Source organism: Triticum aestivum, chromosome 3A (genome assembly GCF_018294505.1).
Source record: "Triticum aestivum cultivar Chinese Spring chromosome 3A, IWGSC CS RefSeq v2.1, whole genome shotgun sequence".
NCBI lineage: Eukaryota > Viridiplantae > Streptophyta > Magnoliopsida > Poales > Poaceae > Triticum > Triticum aestivum.
The window spans coordinates 33,766,451-33,788,060 of record NC_057800.1 but is presented as its reverse complement, the minus strand read 5'-3'; the positions used below and the strand labels follow the sequence as shown (position 1 = coordinate 33,788,060).

At 45.1% G+C, this 21,610-nt stretch overlaps 2 protein-coding genes across 2 annotated transcripts in view; one reads left to right on the top strand and one right to left on the bottom strand.

Annotated features, from left to right (window-relative positions):
- Positions 1-3,964: 3,964 nt before the first annotated feature.
- Positions 3,965-6,254, top strand: LOC123057736 (protein NRT1/ PTR FAMILY 8.2). The gene is made up of 2 exons (XM_044480646.1): positions 3,965-4,286; positions 4,385-6,254. Exons 1-2 carry the CDS (start codon positions 4,163-4,165, stop codon positions 6,154-6,156), a joined length of 1,896 nt encoding a protein of 631 aa, XP_044336581.1. The 5' UTR covers positions 3,965-4,162; the 3' UTR covers positions 6,157-6,254.
- Positions 6,255-15,598: 9,344 nt separating this feature from the next.
- The window catches only part of LOC123060039 (GTP-binding protein YPTM2-like), a 38,518-nt gene continuing 32,506 nt past the window's right edge, over positions 15,599-21,610 (bottom strand). The window contains exons 4-7 of the mRNA XM_044482600.1: positions 16,411-16,482; positions 16,145-16,300; positions 15,966-16,069; positions 15,599-15,722 (exon numbers count right to left, since the gene is read on the bottom strand). Coding sequence (XP_044338535.1) covers positions 15,674-15,722; positions 15,966-16,069; positions 16,145-16,300; positions 16,411-16,482 — 381 coding nt within the window. The 3' untranslated portion in view covers positions 15,599-15,673. The remainder of the gene's footprint in view (positions 15,723-15,965; positions 16,070-16,144; positions 16,301-16,410; positions 16,483-21,610) is intronic.

Sequence of the window (21,610 nt, the reverse complement as noted above, 5' to 3'; positions counted from 1 at the left end):
TCCACCTCGACATCTGTGGCAGGCAAGATACTCAACATATCATTACAGCATATGCTACACAATCGTGAGTGCCACAATTCCACCACAATTTTTTGAGCCACCTATGTTAACAAAGAAATGAGAAAGCAATACTTCCGAGGCATAAGCACTTGAGCTTGCCTCTACCAAATAGTCGCCTATATACTACCAACAAGAGAAGGTATGCAATAGGTTTATCAAGATACATGGTTAGACATTATAGGAAAAGAGGTATAAAGAAGTACAATGGAGACGAGGAACTTACACTTGAAGAGGAACTTACACTTGAAAAGGAAAGCATGGCAGCTAGAATAGCATAAAGCAGAAGAGAAGATCACAGAAAACACTCAAGTATATATGGATCTATGCATGTTAATGCTTTATCTATGTGTGAGCATAAGAAAAGGATGTCACTAAAGCAGCAAATGTCTTGAGAAATAAATCAAGACAAATATATTAGTTCCGGTATTTGCTCTAAATAGATGTGTTTTATTTCTCGATACATGTATACATTTATACTTCTGTTGACGGGCAAGATGGATCATGTGCTAGATATATCACTATGCATGGGTTGACAGTACAGGAAAAGCGGTGGGCATCAGTAGAACAAAGACGAGCTGGGGGTGGTGCACATACAGGAACGTGAAAAAAAAGTGACAATACAGATAATCTAAAGCATGTATAAGAATCTATGACATTGTGTATCCAAGTTTGGTATTTGTGGCAATGACAATACCACATAAAGGATGCAAAAGGGTGTTGTCGCTACTCACTAGAATGACAAAGGTTGTATGTAGACAACACATCAACTACTTTAATAGTGTTTCAATTGTGTTCAAATTTACAGGTTGATAATAAGCATGGGCACAATGAGAGAGAGAGAGGGAGAGAGAGAGAGGGATTTATGAAGTTTCTATAATTATCTCCACATTATAACAATGTGAAGAAAAAGCACAAGATCCACGGGAAAATTAAATGGGTAAGAAAAAATGGAAGCCATAATATTTTTAACAAAAATGTTGCAAAAACCAAATCATACCCGACATTTAATAAACATTTTTGTTTGCCGGGGAGACATGGATGAGCGCAAAATAACATAGACATGACCAAAAAAAACTAGAGAGAGAGAGAGAGAGTTTGAAAACATCAGATAACATACCGAGAAATGCAATTGCTTGGACTGATGGTCAAGAAAATAGACATGGGACTAATTAGCTATAAAGGAAGCATTTCGAGGCATGGCATGTACAAATCAAAAAAATGAACCATAGAAAAGGTGGTGACAAAGAGATCTTTAGGTTCAAGTAGGAGTACAAACTACAAATGTTAAGATTTATTTAATTCTCGGTGAGTAATATTTTTTGTTTTTAGTGCAAAGACACTTAGAACATGGACTGGAAGAGAGAAGTGTAATCTCTCTCTCTCTCTCTCTCAAAAAAAAAGTATTGTTTACTTCACATAATATACAAACTAAATGTTATTACTTCTAACCGCGCAAATGCGCGGGTTGCACTGCTAGTTTAGCTAATATCGTGGGGCAGATTTAAATTCAAAAGATGAGGGGTTGTACTCTTCTAGTTTAACTCACGGTGCCAACTCTGATCTAATTAACAAGATATGCTGAATCCTGCCAACTGCGTGCCAGGCTAGTAAATACACTAATTAGAGCTAGTTCTTGGACAGTACTCATGTGTTGTGCGGCTATACATAGTCTATGCAATGCATATATAAAGTTCAGAATTTAGCCGAGCTAGCAACCCAAACAGAGAGGATATATCAGGATTAGTGATCAACTGGTCAACGTACTAGGTGAACAACCACTGCTATAAGAGATCGACCGCCGGCCTAACCATACATGCATAATTCATATATGTAGGAAGAGGAGACATCAGGAAATGAGGGAAAACCATGTGCTGTAATGCCGCTTCTCATCGCGTGTCACCGCGTAGCAATTCACGTGCAGGAACGGACGCACCACACATCGTTCGAGCATGTCATGGGCCCGAAATCACCACATTAGCAAGGTGGTGTGGCCCATGACATGAAGCGAGTGAGACCGTCCATCCACTCACTTCAGCATCTGTAATGGAGGCGGAGCTTGGCAGTAGACCATCACAAATTTGGAGAGCAATACTTGATGGAAGAGATATGCTTAGGCTAGGCCTTATCAGGAGGATTGGTAACGGGCAAACCACACATATATGGACACAGAACTGGTTACCACGACCGGGGATGATGAGGCCCATTGCACCGCTTACACCGAATCCTCCACAGTTGGTCTCAAAATTGATGCACACGACGACAGCGAGCTGGAATGAGCAGCTTGTCCGATCGGTGTTCTTGCCCATTGATGCAGAAGCAGTGCTAGCTATCCTGTTATGTACAAGAAACGTAGAGGATTTCTGGGCTTGGAGCGGAGAGCAGAGAGGTTCATTCTCTGTCAAATCTTCTTACAGAATTATTATGCAAACCAAGATCTCGAGGGAGGACTGGATCGAGGAACGTGATGGTTTTTCGGCGGCGGAGAATGCAAAAACGGAATGGACAGAGCTATGGAAAACCGACGTACCTGCTAAAATCAAGTTGTTTCTTTGGCGATTAGCTCGGAGCTCAATTCCAACAGCTGACGTTTTGGAGCATAGAAATATGTCAATGTCATCAGCATGCGCGTTATGTGGCGCGAGAGACTCGTGGAGACACGCCTTATTGAACTGTTCGATGGCTTGCATTGTTTGGGCACTTGCGGATGAGGAGATATTGGACCAGGTGAGCCGTTTCGACACTGAGAGTGTTAAGGACTGGCTCTTTGCCATGAAGAAAGCCTTGTCGAGCGATCTTTTCGTCCGTATGACGACCACCTTATGGGCTATTTGGGCAGCAAGACGAAAGGCAATTTACGAAGATATATTTTAGAGCCCCTACTCCACCCACTGTTTCATCAATTCCTTTCTGAATGATATCCAAATTGTCAAGAGCCCAGAGAGATCAGCTGCGCATTCAGTGAGGGTGAGGCCAACAGGCTGTTTTAAAACCTCCCTCAGGCATGATGAAAGTGAATGTTGATGCTGCCACTATGAGGAGATCGAAATTTGGTGCAATCGCTGCAATATGCAGGAATGAGGAGGGTCTGTATCTTGGAGCATCGGCTATTGTGGTCAACTCTATATATGATCCTGCTACTCTTGAGGCGTTGGCGGTCCGGGAAGCAATGGCACTAGCAGAGGACCTCCAGTTACAGGCGATACACATTGCATCTGACTGCAAAGGCGTTGTGGATGATATCAAGCAAAAGAGTAGCCCTAACTATGGGGCTATCATTCGTGAGATCGTTGAATACTCTTGTAGTTTTCAGTTATGTAATTTTGTGCATGAGTTTAGGAGCTCGAATGTCGAGGCTCATAATCTGCGAAGCATGTTTTGAAACTAGGGATTGGCCATCATGTTTGGTTGGGCAACCCTGGTGAACTTCAGTTCAACCCTGTAAACATTGTGACGAGTGAATAAAAAGCTTCATGGATTGTCTAAAAAAAAGTACTTAAGCCCAGAACACCTAGAGAAGAGGACCAAAGTGGCAAAACCCCCTTCCTTTACCTTTTTCCTGTACTCTTTCTCCTCCCTCGGCTCTCAATCCCCATTCCATTGCTTGCTTCTTCACCAGGTTGTACCCAGATTTGTCACAATTGAGTGTCAATTGCATAGCAATGAGTTGAGCGTGACGGCTTATATATATTCGCAAAAAAAAAAAGCTTCTTTATGTGCGAGTAGTACCCAACTTTCAGATCTAATCTAAATGAAATAAACACCACATGTCGCCAACTGGCCATCACGTCGCGTGTCAGGCCGGTTGCGATTGTTTTGGCATCAGAGTTTCCGCCGGCCGATCGACAAAGACACGCGAGGCGGACACGTTCGTCGTCGTCGTCGTCAATTCCAACAGCCATTTACCACACGACTACAGTCCATTGTTACCACGAAAATGCTGGGCGGACGAAACTGCCTGCACCACAAGGGAACTTGTTACCATGGGAATTGGCAGAGATTTAGTCGTGTTGATTTAACTTCTAATTTCTGATATTTATAATCTTCGGTACTATCCTTACTAATTGTAACACAAGTTGCTCCTCTGAGCAGCAAAGAAGTAGCAATGGGGAAGATCGGTGCTGAGTCGGCAGGCATGATCTACACCCAAGATGGCACGGTGGACATCAAGGGCAACCCGGCCGTCAAGAGCAGCACCGGCAACTGGCGCGCCTGCCCCTACATCCTCGGTACGTACATGCATACTAGTTCAAGGGAAGGGAGGGGCTCCATTGTTGGCCTGCTCTTACCTTGAGCCATGGCGCTGATGGATGAATTGGAATTGCAGCGAACGAATGTTGCGAGCGGCTGGCGTACTACGGCATGAGCGCCAACCTGAGCAACTTCATGCTGGACAACATGGGCATGAACAACAGCGCCGCCGCCAACAGCGTCACCAACTGGGGCGGCACCTGCTACGCCACCACCCTCATCGGCGCCTTCCTCGCCGACGCCTACCTCGGCCGCTTCTGCACCATCGCCTCCTTCGTCACCATCTACATCATCGGCCTGGGGCTCCTCACGGTTGCGGCCTCGGTGAAGACGCTGGTGCCGACGTGCGCGGCCAAGGGGGTGTGCGACCCGACGGCGGGGCAGACGGCGGCGATGTTCGTGGGCCTGTACCTCGTCGCTCTGGGCACGGGCGGCATCAAGCCCTGCGTGTCCTCGTTCGGGGCCGACCAGTTCGACGAGAACGACGACGGCGAGCGCCGGAGCAAGAGCTCCTTCTTCAACTGGTTCTACCTGTCCATCAACATCGGCGCGCTGGTGGCGTCGTCCGTGATGGTCTACGTGCAGGAGCACTACGGCTGGAGCTGGGGCTTCGGCATCCCCGCCGTCGTCATGGCCATCGCCGTCGGCAGCTTCTTCGTTGGCACGCCGCTCTACCGCCACCAGCGCCCCGGCGGCAGCCCGCTCACCCGCATCGCGCAGGTGCTCGTCGCCGCCACGTACAAGCTCAGCGTCCCCGTCGACGGGTCGGCGCTGTACGAGACCATGGACAAGGAGTCCGGCATCATGGGGAGCCGCAAGCTGGAGCACACCGAGCAGTTCAGGTTCCTCGACAAGGCAGCCGTGGAGACGCAAGCGGACAAATCATCGGCGTCACCGGCGTCGCCTTGGCGGCTGTGCACGGTGACGCAGGTGGAGGAGCTCAAGAGCGTGGTGCGCCTGCTGCCCATCTGGGCGAGCGGCATCGTCTTCGCCGCTGTGTACGGGCAGATGAGCACCATGTTCGTGTTCCAGGGGAACACCCTCGACAAGCGCATGGGCGCCCACTTCTCCATCCCCTCCGCCTCTCTCTCCGTCTTCGACACCCTCAGCGTCATCGCCTGGGTGCCCGTCTACGACCGCCTCCTCGTCCCCGCCGTCCGCTCCTTCACCGGCCACCCCCGCGGCTTCACGCAGCTCCAGCGCATGGGCGTCGGCCTCGTCGTCTCAATCTTCTCCATGGTCGCCGCCGGCGTGCTCGAGCTCGTCCGCCTCCGCACCGTCGCGCGGCACGGGCTGTACGGGGAGAAGGACATCGTGCCCATCTCCATCTTCTGGCAGGTGCCGCAGTACTTCATCATCGGCGCCGCCGAGGTGTTCGTCTTCGTGGGGCAGCTGGATTTCTTCTACGACCAGGCGCCCGACGCCATGAGGAGCATGTGCACCGCGCTGTCGCTCACGGCGATAGCGCTGGGGGGCTACGTGAGCACGCTGCTGGTGACGGTGGTGGCCAAGGTGACGACGAGGGGCGGAAAGGAAGGGTGGATCCCGGCCAAGAACCTCAACGTCGGCCACCTCGACTACTTCTTCTGGCTGATGACTGTGCTCAGCGTCCTCAACTTTGCTATCTACCTGCCCATCGCCAACTGGTATACCTACAAGAAGACCGCCGGAGCCGGAGACGACCCGGACGTCAACGAAGTAGCTGATAATTTGACCACCGGAGCTGGAGCCGGAGACGACCCGGACGCCAACGGAGTAGCTGATGATTCGACCGCCAGAGCCGGAGACGGCCAGGACGCCAACGAAGTAGATGATGATTCACCTAAATCAGGAGACAGAACAAAATAGATTGTTGAAAGCAAGAATTGGTAGTACTTCTCTTGAAAAGATTTGATAGAAAAATGTGTTGAAATGTCCTTGAAAATAAGAGCTTAGGAAAAAGGAAATCGTGAATATTCAGTAATGTTTTTTTCGTAAAAGGATCCGGATCTGTATTTAAGATTCACCAAAAGTGCAAAACATCTTAAACATAACAAAAATTACATCAAGGTTCATGGACCACAGAACCACCACTGTCGCCACCGACTTGCTACTCTTGCTGCTCCCATACCGGAGTCGGCCTTACCTTGTCGATGACAGTTAGAAAGTCTTCATGCATGTGCACCTAAGGACTACCACCTCGGAGCCACGTTCATAACATGAACTATGACATGTTTTAGCATCGTCAATTTTGCTGTCTACCTGCCCATCACCAACTCGTACCCCTACAAGAAGGCCGCCAGAGCCCGAAACGACCCGGACACCACCGAAGTAGGTGATGATTCACCTGAATCAGGAGACACCGCAAAATATGTTGTTGAAAGCAAGAATTGGTACTTCTCTTGAAAATATTTTTCAGAAAAATGTGTTCAAATGTCCTTAAGATAAGAGTTTAGAATCATGAATATTCATTCACGTACTTTTCTTTTCAAAAAGGACTTGAGTCTGTTACAAAGATTAACCAGAAGTGCAAAACACCTTAAGCGCACTGCACCAACATTCATTTCAATGTTTTCAAAAAAATACATTTAGATTATCCATAAATTCAAAAAACCTAGAATTAAGTTGTGTTTTAATTTTCACATCTACATGTTTCAAATTGCCAAACATTAGTTTCAGAAGACCTAAATATGTGATAGCTACCATCAACATGGTCTTTGTTCATTTTTTGGAAATTTGTATATGTAATTGCAGTTCAAATTTGAATTATGTCAAATGAAATACAACATTTTTCATAAATGCCAAATATAGCAAATAATGAATCCTAGAATGTGGTCATCTGTAATTTTTGGCGTCTACTAGATGTTCAGAGAGCAGTGTGGGCGAGGCAACGATCTCCAGTGATTTTTCAAGCAGGCGCAGTCTCATATTTTGTTGGTTGCCATGGGTGCTTCTAGTTGGGGTTCGGATACTCCAATGCTCTTGCATGACGTCAAGTTGGTGGCGCCTTGAAGTGCACCTTGTCTGCATTGTGTTCCAGTTCTATCTATGTTGTTTTGTTCTATCTTTTATCTATTGTATAAGACGGTTTCCTCATCATCAATCATTTGACTTTATCTATAAGCGGAACAAAAACCTATTTCAAGAATCATAATGAAGATTGTCAGCGCAAAAGTATGTTGGACAAGATTTTAACTTTCCCCTAAGCCCTTTCAGACATTAGGTCGTGCACAGGCAACAACTAGCTTATAGTCTACAGCGGAGCAGATTTTATCATTATTCAATGGAATGACGAGAAGAATGTATGAAGAAGCTAGCCTAGCACGTGCAGTTTTCAGAGTGAACGACGTGTGGTGCGTATGATCCTGCGTGTGAATCACAATGCGGTGACACGCGATGAGAGGTGGCACGGTAACATATGGTTTCTCCTCATTTCCCGGTGCCTCCATTTCCCACATATTTGAATTATGCACGTACAGTTAGACGGTCGATCTCGTACAGCAGTGGTTGTACACCTAGTAAGTTGAACAGATCCTTTCTGTTTGGGTTGCTAGTGCAGCTAAATTGTGAATTTCACATATGCATAGAGTATATATATATAGCTGCACAACGTATGAGTACTGTTCAAGAGCTAGCTCCAATTAATGTATATTTACTAGCTTGGCACGCAGTTGGTAGCGTTCAATTTATCATGTTAATTAGATCAGAGTTGGTACGCTGACTTAAACTAGAAAAGTTCGGTCCCTCATCTTTTGAATTTGAATCTGTCCGACAATATTAGCTAAAGGCGTTGTTGCTCAGTGTGGTGTATAAAATTTCAATGTTTTTAACTGAAATTTATTGTTTTCAAGTACCCAAAAGGTGTATTTATAGGGAGCGAAAATCAAGACGTTCATTGCACAATTGCTTGGACTAGGTGTGGTGCTTGAAGCCCGCTAGCCGGCCAATAGGAGAGAAGGTGTTCGATCCATGAACTTGAAGCTTGACTGGCTGCCATGTTTGCTGGATTAGGCTGGTCGTAATGGTAGTATCATAGCTAGTATCATACATGCCAATTAGACAATTTTAATGAGGTGTCATAGCATTAAATGAAGAAAAAGATGGTAGAGTATCATATCATGATACTGTATCATAATAAATACTATGCATTATGAAGGTAGTATCATACACTAGTATTATATGCATGATACTAGTATATGATACTCTTCATTACAACCAGCCTTAGAGTAAACCAACACTAAATAGGGGTCCCCTGCTCGGTTTAGTAGGAGTGGTACATGTCGTTGAGCGTCAAAGGACTTTGTCCATTTAAGCCAGGCAGTACCACTAAGCAGTAAAGGGGAGGGGTGGGGGGGTAACTACGGTGGGCTAAGATCCATCCTGAACCTTTTCTTTTATCAATTTGTAATCACAGCCATAAAAGCGGGGAGATAAGAACAAAGCTACCCAAACTACTCCAGAAACAGAGACACACACATTAAGTCTCGAAAGCATATATAACCCCCCTGCCATAGAGGATTGGACTTTTGGATTCATTTTCACATCTGTTTGACCAACGAAAAATATCATTTGCAGACCTAGAGATGACAACTTGAAGGTCTTCATTCTAGTTCCTGAAAACTTCTGCGCTCCGGCACTTCTAGATATTCAACAAGCGAGCCATAATTACTGCGTTCCTTACTTTATTTGCCGGAGATGACTCAACATGAAAGGAGGTGTAGTCGTCCGGAGTAATGTTGAGAGAGTCAATAATCGTACATGTCGCCCTAGGAACTGAGCAGTGTATGAGAAGATGAGCTTTTGATTCGGCTTCTTTACAACACAGTCAAGCTTCGGTGGAGGCGGTCGGTGAATACCCTCTGCTTGTGTGCCAGCAAGAGAAACATTCAACACCAGTTAGGCGCACCAAATAATGAAAACGGGTCGTCTGAACTTGAGGAAAAAGCGGCTTTATGTGTTTGATAGTAAAGACTATGATTTTGAGTGTGTTTGATCGATGCGGCCCAACCAAAGTTTAGAAAACCGCCGAAGACCCTAGGACTGCTAATACTTTGGAGGATCTGGCAAGAAAGAAATGAGTGCACTTTCAGAGCCAAGGTTGCTTCAGTGAGCGGCGTTATAGCAGTTGTCAGACGCGATTTTTAACTCTCACGCCAGGCGAGTGTAAAATTCATTGAGCCCCCTTTTGGGGATGAAAGTGCGAGAATTTAGCCAAGACTTAGTAGTATCATGGCAAGCTTGTTAGGAGCTGGAAGGGTTGGCTAGTGGTGCCTCTTTTTTTAATTTTCTCCTTGATCCTTGGATCACAATACACCTTTGTACTCTTCCCATATGCTCCCTGCTTTGATCAATATAAAGCCAGGCACCAGATGGATCTTTCAAAACAAAAGAAAGCTTGAGACAACAGACTACATGGTGTCCTATATGGTGTCCTACCATGTAGGGTGCTCGACGCCATAGATATCTTCGATCTAGTTCTAAGCATATTGTTTCCCCTCAAATCCAGATGTCTCCTTTTCCAATGTGTATGGTTACTGCGGGTATAACTAAATGACCAATCTCTAATACCGTAGTGGTTGCACACCCAGTAGATTGAACTATTGTATACTGACCCTGATATATCCCTTCTACTTTTGTTGCTAGCACAACTAAATTGTGAATTTCACATATGTGTGTGCAATATATAGCCGCACACCACACATGAGTATGGTCCAAAAGCTAGCTCCAATTAATGTATTTACTAGCTTCACATGCAGTCGGTAGGTTTCAATATATATATCTTGTGTTTTCTTTGAAGGATTCAATATATCTTGTTCATTGGACGAGAGTTGGCACCGTGAGTTACACCAGATAGAAGAGTTTGGTCCCGCATCTTTCGAATTTAAACTATGCCTACCAATCTACACACACGCCACTGTTTCCAAATAGCTTGCAACCAGCAGCACCTGCCTTCTTCCATAAGTCGCCCTCCATTGCGATGACGGCCTAGACCTTCCGCCTAGTGGTCCTCGGGGCGCCATTGAAAGTCCATAGTTTCCAAAGGGTGAGCAGTGCCAGGCTATCGAATCCCTTGCATGCCGGTTTGGAGAGTACATACCGAGTGTGAGGCCACCGGTCGCACAACGTGTAAATGGTCGGTGTCAGTGTGGTGAGCGAGACCGCAACGCCTCAGCGTGGCCACCAAACTTCACGAGAGAAATGGTAACCACCTAGCAAGATGGCCGGCCATTTCCCTGCAGTTACTGCAGAGCACGCCGTTTCGAGCGATGGAAGGGTTGCGGCGCTCCCCGCGATCCGACGCCCATGCTTCTTCTGGATCGCTTCGGGATTGATGATTCGCTCGCTGGCTGTTCTGGTTTTGGTCCGGGTTTTTTTTTCTGATTTTCTTGTGTGTTTTTCATTTCTTTCCGAGGTAAATACATCTGTGGTGCTTGAACTTGTCGTGAATATGCATTCTAGTGCCTAAACTTGGAAAATACATTGAACTGGTTTTATAAATTGGCATAGACGTGCATATTTGGTTTAAATGATGTTTGTATACTTACGAGGCGTGCCAGCATGCCATGGGACCCGCTGCCAGTGACAAGGGTGTTTGGCTTGGTTTTTGCGGAAAACTCCCAAAATTATTTTTCTTACAAGAAGGCCCTCGGGGAGAAACTGATAAACTATAAAATAAAAACTAAAACTTGTCATGTGGTGGCTCGAGCCTGCAACCTACCATTCCAGAGTGTGCGCTCGACAACTTCACATTTGCTAATATTTAATGATTCATAACCTTTATAAACATTTGACCGAACAAAATAAATAAAAAGGAATTTAATAATCCAGCAAAAACAGCACCGGCTCTGTGATCCGCACATCGGACCAAAGCTTGTAGACCAGGCACGGATGCCACTCCAACTAATGAGTTGTCATGTATCAAAAAGAATTCACGTGTATCCTAAAAAAATCATGTGTTATTTTAAAACATATTCATACAATTGAAACTATTTATGAATGATCAAAATGTTTATATGATTCAACTATTATTCATGTGAGGATACGCAGCCTAATGGCGCACTAGGCTTGCATTTATTTTTTATAGAAACACACAAACCTATACACTATATAAACCTTTTAAAATAACACAGTTTTAGTTAAAGCATGAACACATTGATATACTACATAAATATTTTATTCATAATGTGGAAATTTTAAAGTTATATGATAATTTATTTAAATATATGAACATTTCTAAAATTACTTTAATATTTTATTAAAATGCAAACATTTTTTCAAATTATAAAATATATACTTAACTCATAATTTTGTTATGTGTATTTCTGTTAAATTATTGCATAGGTATTTTATGAAAATATATAAATCTTTTTAATGTAATTTGTTTTAAATATTGTATATTGTTTGTAACACACAATTATAATTAATATATTTAAAAATGAAATGACAAAACAAACACGTTCAAAACTGAGCCACACTATGGTCCGTTTTAGCCACACGGGCTCGTTATGTCATAAACCTAAATTTATCATTTTGCCATATAATGTTGTCGGTTGGAGTGGTATGTGCGGCTGCGAATAAAAAAAATTAATTTGTGTCGTTCAGCTTTATGTTTACAAAGTATACGAATCCTTTTTTTTAGGATCATATGAATCCTTTCTTAACCCTAAGGTGTTTGGTTCCAGAAGTGAAACGGAAATGTAAACGTAATGGGTTTGCACCATTGATGTAAACAATATCGGCCAAAATCCATTCTTGTTTGGTTAAGTGTTCTAACGGCTTAGTGGATGATTCTCGGTCCCTCGGCTCATCCTCACGGTCAGCTCGTCCTCACAGGTTGGGTCGTCATTGTCGTTTTGGTGTGGTCCATTATCTTTTGTTGGGATGTTCTTGTCGGGTTCAATTGTTGTGTACAAGCATCGGGAGTTACGTTTGTAGTATGTTGGGAGGGTTTGGCAGGTTGCACGTGTGCTCATAGGGTCTCATGATTGCTGAGTAGTCCAACTATGGTCTGATTGTATTGGTTTTAGCCCGGTTTTCCATAAATTAACTGGGCCATTCTCTTCTTCTTAATTAATCGATAAGGCAATTCTTTTGCCTCCGTTTCGAAAAAAAAGTGTTCTAACCGCAATGGTTACCGGCAAGAAAACCGGAGCCCCAGCGTAAAAAGAAAAAGAAAACAGGAACCCCTCGTCTAGGCAGCTAGCACGGGACTGGGCGGGGATTGGGGATCGAAGCAAGAAGAATTCGCCCGAGTCGGCTCGCTTTGGCTGTAACGTAAACTGTGATGGGACCTGTCTATGCGGGATCTGCAAAGCGAAGCAAATACGATTAACGGTATCGGTTTGCGATGTAATCAGATACCGGGTGTAAAACTGCGAACCAAACACCTCCAAATTTGAACCGGTCGGCTGGCTAGCCACACACACCTGTGTCGAGGTTCGAACCCCGGACTATTTTTAAATATTATAAATTGATTAATAGTTATTTTTACCATGCTGGTCATCCCGCCTGCCTTTAGGATGGTGATAAAGAAATGGCAGTCGTCAACCCTCCTGGTGTTGTCAGCCTCTGCCAACAAGTGGTGTGAGTTCTAGGTGTAGGGCCATACATTTCAGGGGCAGATGGTGCTCGGGAGAAGTTGAGACTACTTCTGTCGGCGTCACACAATCATCCACAGCGACTCGTCATGTGGCTCTCTGGGCTAGGCTTGATCGAATGAACTTACTGCAAAACTGTATATTTTGCTCAACATAGTGCAAAACTATATATTTTGCTCAGGGTTCAACACCCTAGGGTCATGCAGGGGGATGGGATGCCTTTGATGTCTTAAACTATGGTCTAATTAGGTATTATGAACTATTTATCTATTGTTCTTATTTCTACTGTTAATTGTATTATGTTGTTCTTATGTTATGTATGATATGAAGTGTTGCATTTGTGTGGTAAGACCACCACGGGGTGAGCAAAACAGCTCTGCTTTGCATACCAATAGCACAAATACATGCAACTCAACCTGGCCCACTAAGACAAAAGATGCAGGCAACCAAGCACGTCCAACTGATCTAATGTTGGCAATTTGCCCGGGCAACCAAACACGCCCCAGTTGATCTAATGTTGGCAACTTGTCATGTTGTGCCATCCCTAATGCTGCCTTCAACAATCAACAAGTGCACCTTGAAAGTTATAATCAGGAGTGGTATGCGCGGCTGCGAATAAAAAAAAAAAATTATATAGTTCACCTTTATGTTTACAAAGTATACGAATCCTTTTTTGGGGATCATATGAATCCTTTCTTAACACTAAATTTGAACCGGTTGACTAGCTAGACATGCACACCTGTGTGTCTTAGGTCGCTGGTTCGAACCCCGGACTAATTTTTAATTATTAAATTGATTAATAGTTATTTTTACAATTTATTAGTTTTTCTCTGAGGGCCTTTTTATAAGGAAACAACTATTTGGCGGCGGGGGGGGGGGGGGGGGGGGGGGGCACAAAACAAAAACAGGCCACACGCCTTGTCCCTGACACCCCGGCGTGCCTCGTCAACGTCACGAATGTATAAAAACGAGATTTGAACCATATATATATATATATATATATATATATATATATATATATATATATATATATATATATCGAGATTTGAACCGTATATACATGTTCATGCCAAGTTACGAAACCAGCTTAATGTATTTTGCAAGTTCAGGCATCAAAATGCACATTCCTAGCAAGTTCAGGCATCAGTGATGTATTTACCTATTTCTTTTTCTTTATCTTTTGATTTTCTTTGTATCTTATCGGTTATCTTTAGTTCTTTTGTTTTTATTTATCTGTTTTCGGTTGGTTGAAGACGGGGGAGCATGTGCATACTAGATTGATGCATTTGATGGCATTTCTGATCATAGCACGGACCATTGGCAGTTGCACTTTGACAATGCTATGATTTGATCGTAGCACCATCCAAGTGTAATCGCCACTTATCAGTGACAGTTGCAAATGACCAACACAATGACCAATGGTTATTGTAATTTTGCTTACCCTCATCCACTAAACTGATAAGGTTGTGAAGATGGAGTGGGACACCATCGGCACAGGGGCGTATGTCATCACCGGCGCCAAGGATGCCGAGGGCATCATCCCCATCAACTGCTAGCTCGGGAGGGAGGTGGTGTCGGGCAGAGTAGCCGCCATGAGCCAGCCGTTGGGTAGAGGCCTAAGCTCGGCCACAAGGAGGGTGCACGAGAGTCGATCAGGTTCTACGTGCAGATCAAGGACGAGGAAGAGATCACCATGCTGGTTATTCCCGCCTGCCTTTAGGACGGTGATAAAGAAATGGCTAGTCCTCAGCCTTCCTGATGTCGTCAGCCTCTGCCAACAAGTGGTGTGAGTTATGGGTGTAGGTCCATACATTTCAGGGGCAGATGGTGCTCGGGAGCAGTTGAGACTACTTCTGTCGGCGTCACACAATCATCCACAGCAACTTGCTCGTCATGTGGCTCTCAGGGCTAGGCTTGATCATCTGAACTTACTGCAAAACTGTATATTTTGCTCAGGGTTCAACACCCCTGGGGTCGTGCAGGGGCATGTGATGCCTTTGATGTCTAAAACTATGGTCTAATTAGGTATTGTCAACTAACTATTTAGCTGTTGTTCTTATTTCTACTGTTAATTGTATTATGTTGTTCTTATGTCATGTATGATACGAAGTGCTGCATTTGAGCAAAACAGTTCCCACCACGGGTTGAGCAAAACAGCTCCCACCAGGGGTTGAGCAAAACAGCTCTGCTTTGCATAGCCATAGCACAAATACAGGCAACTCGACCAGGCCCACTGAGACTAACAATGCAGCCAACCAAACATGCTCCGGTTGATCTACTGTTAGCAATTTTCCCGGGCAACCAAACATGCCCCGGTTGATCTAATGTTGGCAACATGCCATGTTGTGCACATTCCTAATGCTGCCTTCAAAAATCAACAAGTGCACCTTGAAAATTATAATCAGGACCTTTTTTACCATAAATATAAGCATACTGTCGGATAATATTTTGAAGAACGAAACATTTTGGTCAAGTAAAAGTAGAAATCGCCTTAAATTTAGGAAAGAAAAGCAACAACTGCAAATCGTAACATATAACCATTCAAGATACACAACTAGAAGAAGATACTGTCTCCAAACTCCGTCCGGTGTTACAAGTCCAATGATTCAAGAGCTAATAAGTACACTAGAAAGAATTGAATGAAGGTGTAAGATGTAGTAGTCCTAGAAGCATGGACTCAAGGATGGCGCGGCCATGTTTCCGTCTCCATTTGGGTAACACGGATGACGACTGCCTGCATTTCAAGAAGAGCAGCAGCTCGTCTTCTGTTCGACAGGTTGCCCGCGTATCTACACTGTGGCTGGGCGAGCGCTGTTTGCGGCTGGCTGGCTCGCCATCCTGGAAACCAAGATTTTTATTCATAATTATATGCTCTTTCTATGAGGTGTACATAGAACAACACCGTGAGGAATAACATAGAACAGTTAACAGCAACATGCTAAAGAGTGTAGGGCAATTTTGGTTATGATACTATAGGAACAAAGCATCAATGAGTAGTAAATAAAGTGTAAAATAATGGTAGTTAAAAAAAGTGGACTAGTAGGATGGCCTGTGCTAATTAAACCGTCTGGGAACACACACCTGTCCTTGATTGAAGCAGACATAGCCATGAAAGCCTGCTCAACGTTCAAGGCATTCTTTGCACTGGTCTCCATGAATGGGATGCCAATCTCATCAGCAAATGCCTGCATATATACACCAAACGTAAACACAAAGAGCAGAAAGAATGCTTCAGCAGATATGAGTAAAGCATAAGGTACCTTCGCTGTCTCATATGATACAACTCTTTTGTCAGTGAGATCAGATTTGTTCCCTACAAGAAGTTTGTTAACATTCTCACTACCATAGCAGTCAATCTCGTTCAACCACTGCTTCACATTGTTGAAGCTGTCCTGGTCTGTCACGTCATAGACAATCTGGAACCCCATTTGTATATATGTATTCAAAATATATAAGGAGTGGAACATTTATGCATGTTAAATAGCATGTGAAAAATAAAAATAAGATTTCACATAAACAAACTTACAATGATCCCGTGAGCCCCTCGATAGTAGCTGCTAGTAATAGTTTTGAAGCGTTCTTGCCCAGCAGTGTCCCACTGATAATTATAGTTAGGAAATGTAGTTGTGGGAAGTAAGGGAAAACCTCTATGAAGCAAATGTGCCCACATGTCATGGCGCAGCTGCATTAGGTACCCGCGGTATGACGATTTAGTTGCCATCCGGGATGTCAGATATAGTTATCCGGGATGGCAAATATGATTGTATAAGCATGGCAACTCTCTTTGTTTTGGTTAACTATAGTTGTCATGTTTAATTTATGAGAGTTGCCGCGTGTAATCAAACCATAGTTGTCGTGTGTGATTAACTACTTGCCACATGTGGTCGAACAATAGTTGCCATGTGTGTTTACCTAGTTGCCACGTGTGGTTAATCACAGTTGTCATGTATGTTTATCTGATTGCCACGTACGCGCAACTGCAGTTGCCGTCTAGCAAACGATTCATAGTTGCCATGTGTGTTTGCCTAGTTGCCATGTACGCGCACTGCAGTTGCCATCCAACAACGGACGATTATGGTGTGGGCGAAAAGCAGTTCGCCCACACGCGCGTGGACTAGGTGGTGGCTGTGTGGGCAGAAACTACTTCGCCCATACAGTGCAGCTGACAACCGCGTGCTGTGGGGCGTGTGGGCGACCTTTCCAACGCCCACACACCGATTCTACGTGGCACGCGAAAACTGCCTCAGTGTGTCAAGATTCGCGCAAACTTAACTGCATGGTAATCCAGATGTGTGGACGAGTAGCAATGTTCCCATACGTGTGGACGTTAGTGTTTTCGAAAGAAAATCATGAACATTCATTCATGTACTTTTCTTTTCAAAAAGGACCTGGATCTGTTACAAAGATTAATTAAAAGTGCAAAACACCTTAAGAGCAACTACACTAGCATTAATTTCAAAGTTTTCAAACAAATACATTGAAATTATTTGTAAATTCAAAAACCTAAAATTAAGTTTGTGTTTTAATTTTCACATCTACATGTTTCAAATTGCCAAACATTAGTTTTAGAAGATCAACACGGTCTTTGTTCATTTTTTGGAAAATTTTATATGTAATTGCAGTTCAAATTTGAATTATGTCAAATGAAATACAAATTTATTCATAAATGCCAAATATAGCAAATAATGAATCCTAGAATGCGCTCATCTTTTGTTGTCTGCATTGTGTTCCATTTCTATCTATGTTGTTTTGTTCTATCGTTGATCTACTGTATAAGGTTTCCTCATCATCAATCATTTGACTTTATCTATAAAGCGGAACAAAAACCTATTTCAAGAATCACAATGAAGATTGTCAGCGCAAAAGTATGTTGGACAAGATTTTAACATTTCCCTAAGCCTTTTTAGACATTAGGTCGTGCACAGGCAACAACTAGCTTACAGTCTACAGCGGAGCAGATTTTATCATTATTCAGTGGAATGACGAGAAGAATGTATGAAGAAGCTAACTTAGCACGTGCAGCTTTCAGAGTGAACAATGTGTGGTGCATGTTAAAAATATAATTGGGTTTAAGTTAGAAATAAGAAGATAGAGATATAATTAGTTTAAACCACATGTAACTTGTCTTGTACATCAAGTCTCTACCCCTCTTATATTCCTATATATACCCTACACAAGTGTCAGATCAGTACAACAACAATATTCAGCCATACTACAGTTTTCACATGATATTAGAGCGGTTAGTCTCACGACATCGATCCTAGATTCCTCTACCACTTCCGCAGCGCGCCGCCCCCGGGGAGATTAATCTTCTCTCCTCGAGGGCGCGGCACCCGATCGATCAAAAGATTAGATCGGTTCCATAGTTTAGATCAATTCCTTAGATTAGATCAATCTTCAAATTCCTTTTCATAGATTAATTTTTTTTTCTTAGCCACAAATAAACCCCACGATCAGATCCACTCTGGTGAGAAAAATCAGCATCCCCGGTGATTTCCGTGCATACATCCGGCCCAACAGCCTCAACCCGGCGGTTCCACGCTCAAGCTCCCATCTACAACTACGTCTCTAATGGATCGACGCGGCCGATGACCACGACACCCAGGCACCCAACTGCACGTCTACATCGAGCCGGTTCGCAGTCCAGGTCACCGGGAGGGCCCGCGGGTATGCCTCGACTTCGAGGCACGCGCACGGACGCGATCTCCACCAAGCCGACTCAATCGACCTCCTGCGCACGGGCATGCCATCTACATCAGCAGCCGACCGCACCTACACCGAGCGATCTCCACAGACCACATGCCGCGACTCAAGCCGTACGACCGCATCACGTCTCAGAAAAAATATATCTTCGTCGAGCCGGTTTGGAACGCCTTCAAATGACACATTATCGTCGACATGTCGCTGCAACGCCATCGCCAACACTTCATCGCCAAGATCTACATCAACATGATCTTCATCAACACCATCATCAACACACCGCTGCCGCTTTGTCCACAAGATGGACACCTAGCGTCCTCTGACAGACTTTTCTGCAAGACGCGACCACGACGACGGCATCGACCGCGTCATCCACGACGGCACGATTGCATCGACATGGCGTCACTATAGTGACGACCCCTACACGGCAACACGGTTCTGGCAAAACCGATGTGTGCTCGATGGGTTTCCTCCGGTCTTGGCAAAACTGGTGGACTCATCGCCGACGACACCCTCTGACATCCGCAAGGTGCATCGTCCACGACTGCAGCTCCGTCATCTACAACATCGCGCATTTTTTTGCACCTCCGGCTTTCTGCGGCTCCATCATCCATGACTATCTCAACCACGGCTACATCACATGATCGGTTACCTCGACATTGACATTAATGGCTACATCTACAACAACTCATCGGCAACAACTCCAGTCAACAGCGTCGGCGTCGTCACTAGCGTCCACGCCACTCCCGCTGTGACTGCGCGAGGGAATAAAAGAGAAGGCAGGAAGGCACCAGAAGGGGACGCAGTCACCGCCTTAGGTGCCGACCCATCAGAGACGCAGTTGATGATGGCGCATCAGAGAAGACGACGAAAGCGCAAGACTTCAAATTCAGTCATACTCGTCCGCTTCACTCCCGCTACGACTGAGGGGGAATGTTAGAAATATAATTGGGTTTATGTTAGAGATAAAAAGATAGAGATAGAATTAGTTTAAACCGCGTGTAACTTGTCTTGTACTCCAAGTCCCTACCCCTCTTATACTCCTATATATACCCTACACAAAGGTCAGATCAATACAACAACAATATTCAGCCATACTACAGTTTTCACAGTGCATATGATCCTGGGTGTGAATCACAAACTGGTGACACGCGATGAGAGGTGGCACAGTAACATATGGTTTCTCCTCATTTCCCGGTGCCTCCATTTCCTACGTATATGAATTATGCACGTACAGTTAGACGGTCGATCTCGTACAGCAGTGGTTGTACACCTAGTAAGTTGAACAGATCCTTTCTGTTTGGGTTGCTAGTGCAGCTACATTGTGAATTTCATATATATATATATATATATATATATATATATATATATATATATATATATATATATATATATATAGCTGCACACCGCGTTTGAGTACTGTTCAAGACTCAAGAGCTAGCTCCAATTAATGTCTTTACTAGCTTGGCACACAGTTGGTAGCGTTCAATTTATCTTGTTAATTAGATCAGAGTTGGTACGGTGACTTAATAAAGTAGAAAACTTTGGTCCCTCATCTTTCGAATTTAAATCTGCCCGACAATATTAGCTAAAGGCGTTGTTGCTCGGTGGTGTATAAAATTTCAATGTTTTTAACTGAAAATTATTGTTTTCAAGTACCCTAAAGGTGTATTTATAGGGAGGGAAAATCAAGATGTTCATTGCACAATTGCTTGGACTACCATGCTAGTTCTTACATATAATAATTTTTAAATCTCATGGTTCATTTTTGTAATATTTTATTTTATTTTTTGTACTGGTTTTACATCTTTTTGCCAAGTATTTCCTAGCTTAAAAGACCATTTTTTAAGCTGCAACATGATTTGCACGGGCACAAATATTACCGAAAAAGGCTTTCGCCCCGCTTTATAAATAAAGCAATGACCAACAACATCCTGGTACAGACGCACACCACCACAACACACGCACACACCCAAGGCGGGATACATAGGCGCTGAGCGCAGCAACACGACCCCCAGCACTACTCAAGCACCCGGGACTCCACCAGTGAACACGCCACCACGAAGAGATGCCACCGCATACGACGAACCGTGGGCTCCAAGACGGTGCCTTCAGGAAGAGAACGACACGGTAGCGTCACCACCGCCTGATCCAAGGATCAAGGTTTCCCCCGGAGCCACACGACAGACAATGAGAGCCGCGACGACGCCTTCAAGAAGGGAACGAGCTACGCCGCCGCCGATCTGTCCGAAGAAAGAGCAGGTTTTCACCCCGGCCAATACTCACTGACATCGAACGTCGCACCCCGACAACCACGCCGCCCACACGGCCATGGCCACCGGGCAGCACCAAGCGACGGGTCTGCCCGTGAGCACCGCGCAACCACCACCAGGGCCGCCGCCCCGGAATCCAAGACCTAGGAACCACCACAACCGACATCCGCCGCTACCCCAACGGAAGAGACGATCGGATCCCGGGGCACACAAGTCCATCGATTCGTCCTACAACTCCGGGCGCGAGACTAGCTTGGTCCTGCTGCCGGGCGCGAGACGAGCTCGGTCCTGCTGCCGGGCGCGAGACGGGCTCGGTCCTGCTGTTGGGCGCGAGACAAGCACAGTCCTGCTGCCCGAGCACGGGACTAGCGATGGATCGTAGCAGGGAGAGGGCCATCCCATCGATGAAGATTGCGCCCGGGCATCGAGAAGAGGGGTCGAAGCTCTTCACAGGCCGCTCACGAACGGGCCGACGCCGAAGAAGTCCGGCCGCCGCCGTGAGACGATCCTGACCACCGCCATGAGCCACCACCACGCCGTGGTAGCCCACATCCCCGACGAGCGCAGCCCGCGGCACCTGCCATCGCCGGAACGGCCGGGGGCCAGCAGGTCCACCACCACCAGGGAGCGCTGCAACAGGGGCAGCCACCGAAGCAGGCCACCACCTGTGGCGAGCCGGGGCCCCACCACCACAAGGGCCCAGAGCACCTGAGCCGCAGCCGCGACGGATCTGGGCCGCGCCCACACGCCGCC

What these genes read in the sequence shown, in the direction of transcription:
- LOC123057736 (XM_044480646.1), top strand. Translation starts at nt 4,163, where the DNA reads ATGGGGAAGATCGGTGCTGAGTCGGCAGGCATGATCTACACCCAAGAT. An exon ending in CGCCTGCCCCTACATCCTCG is followed by an intron (nt 4,287 to 4,384) that starts GTACGTACATGC and finishes TTGGAATTGCAG; the next exon opens with CGAACGAATGTTGCGAGCGG.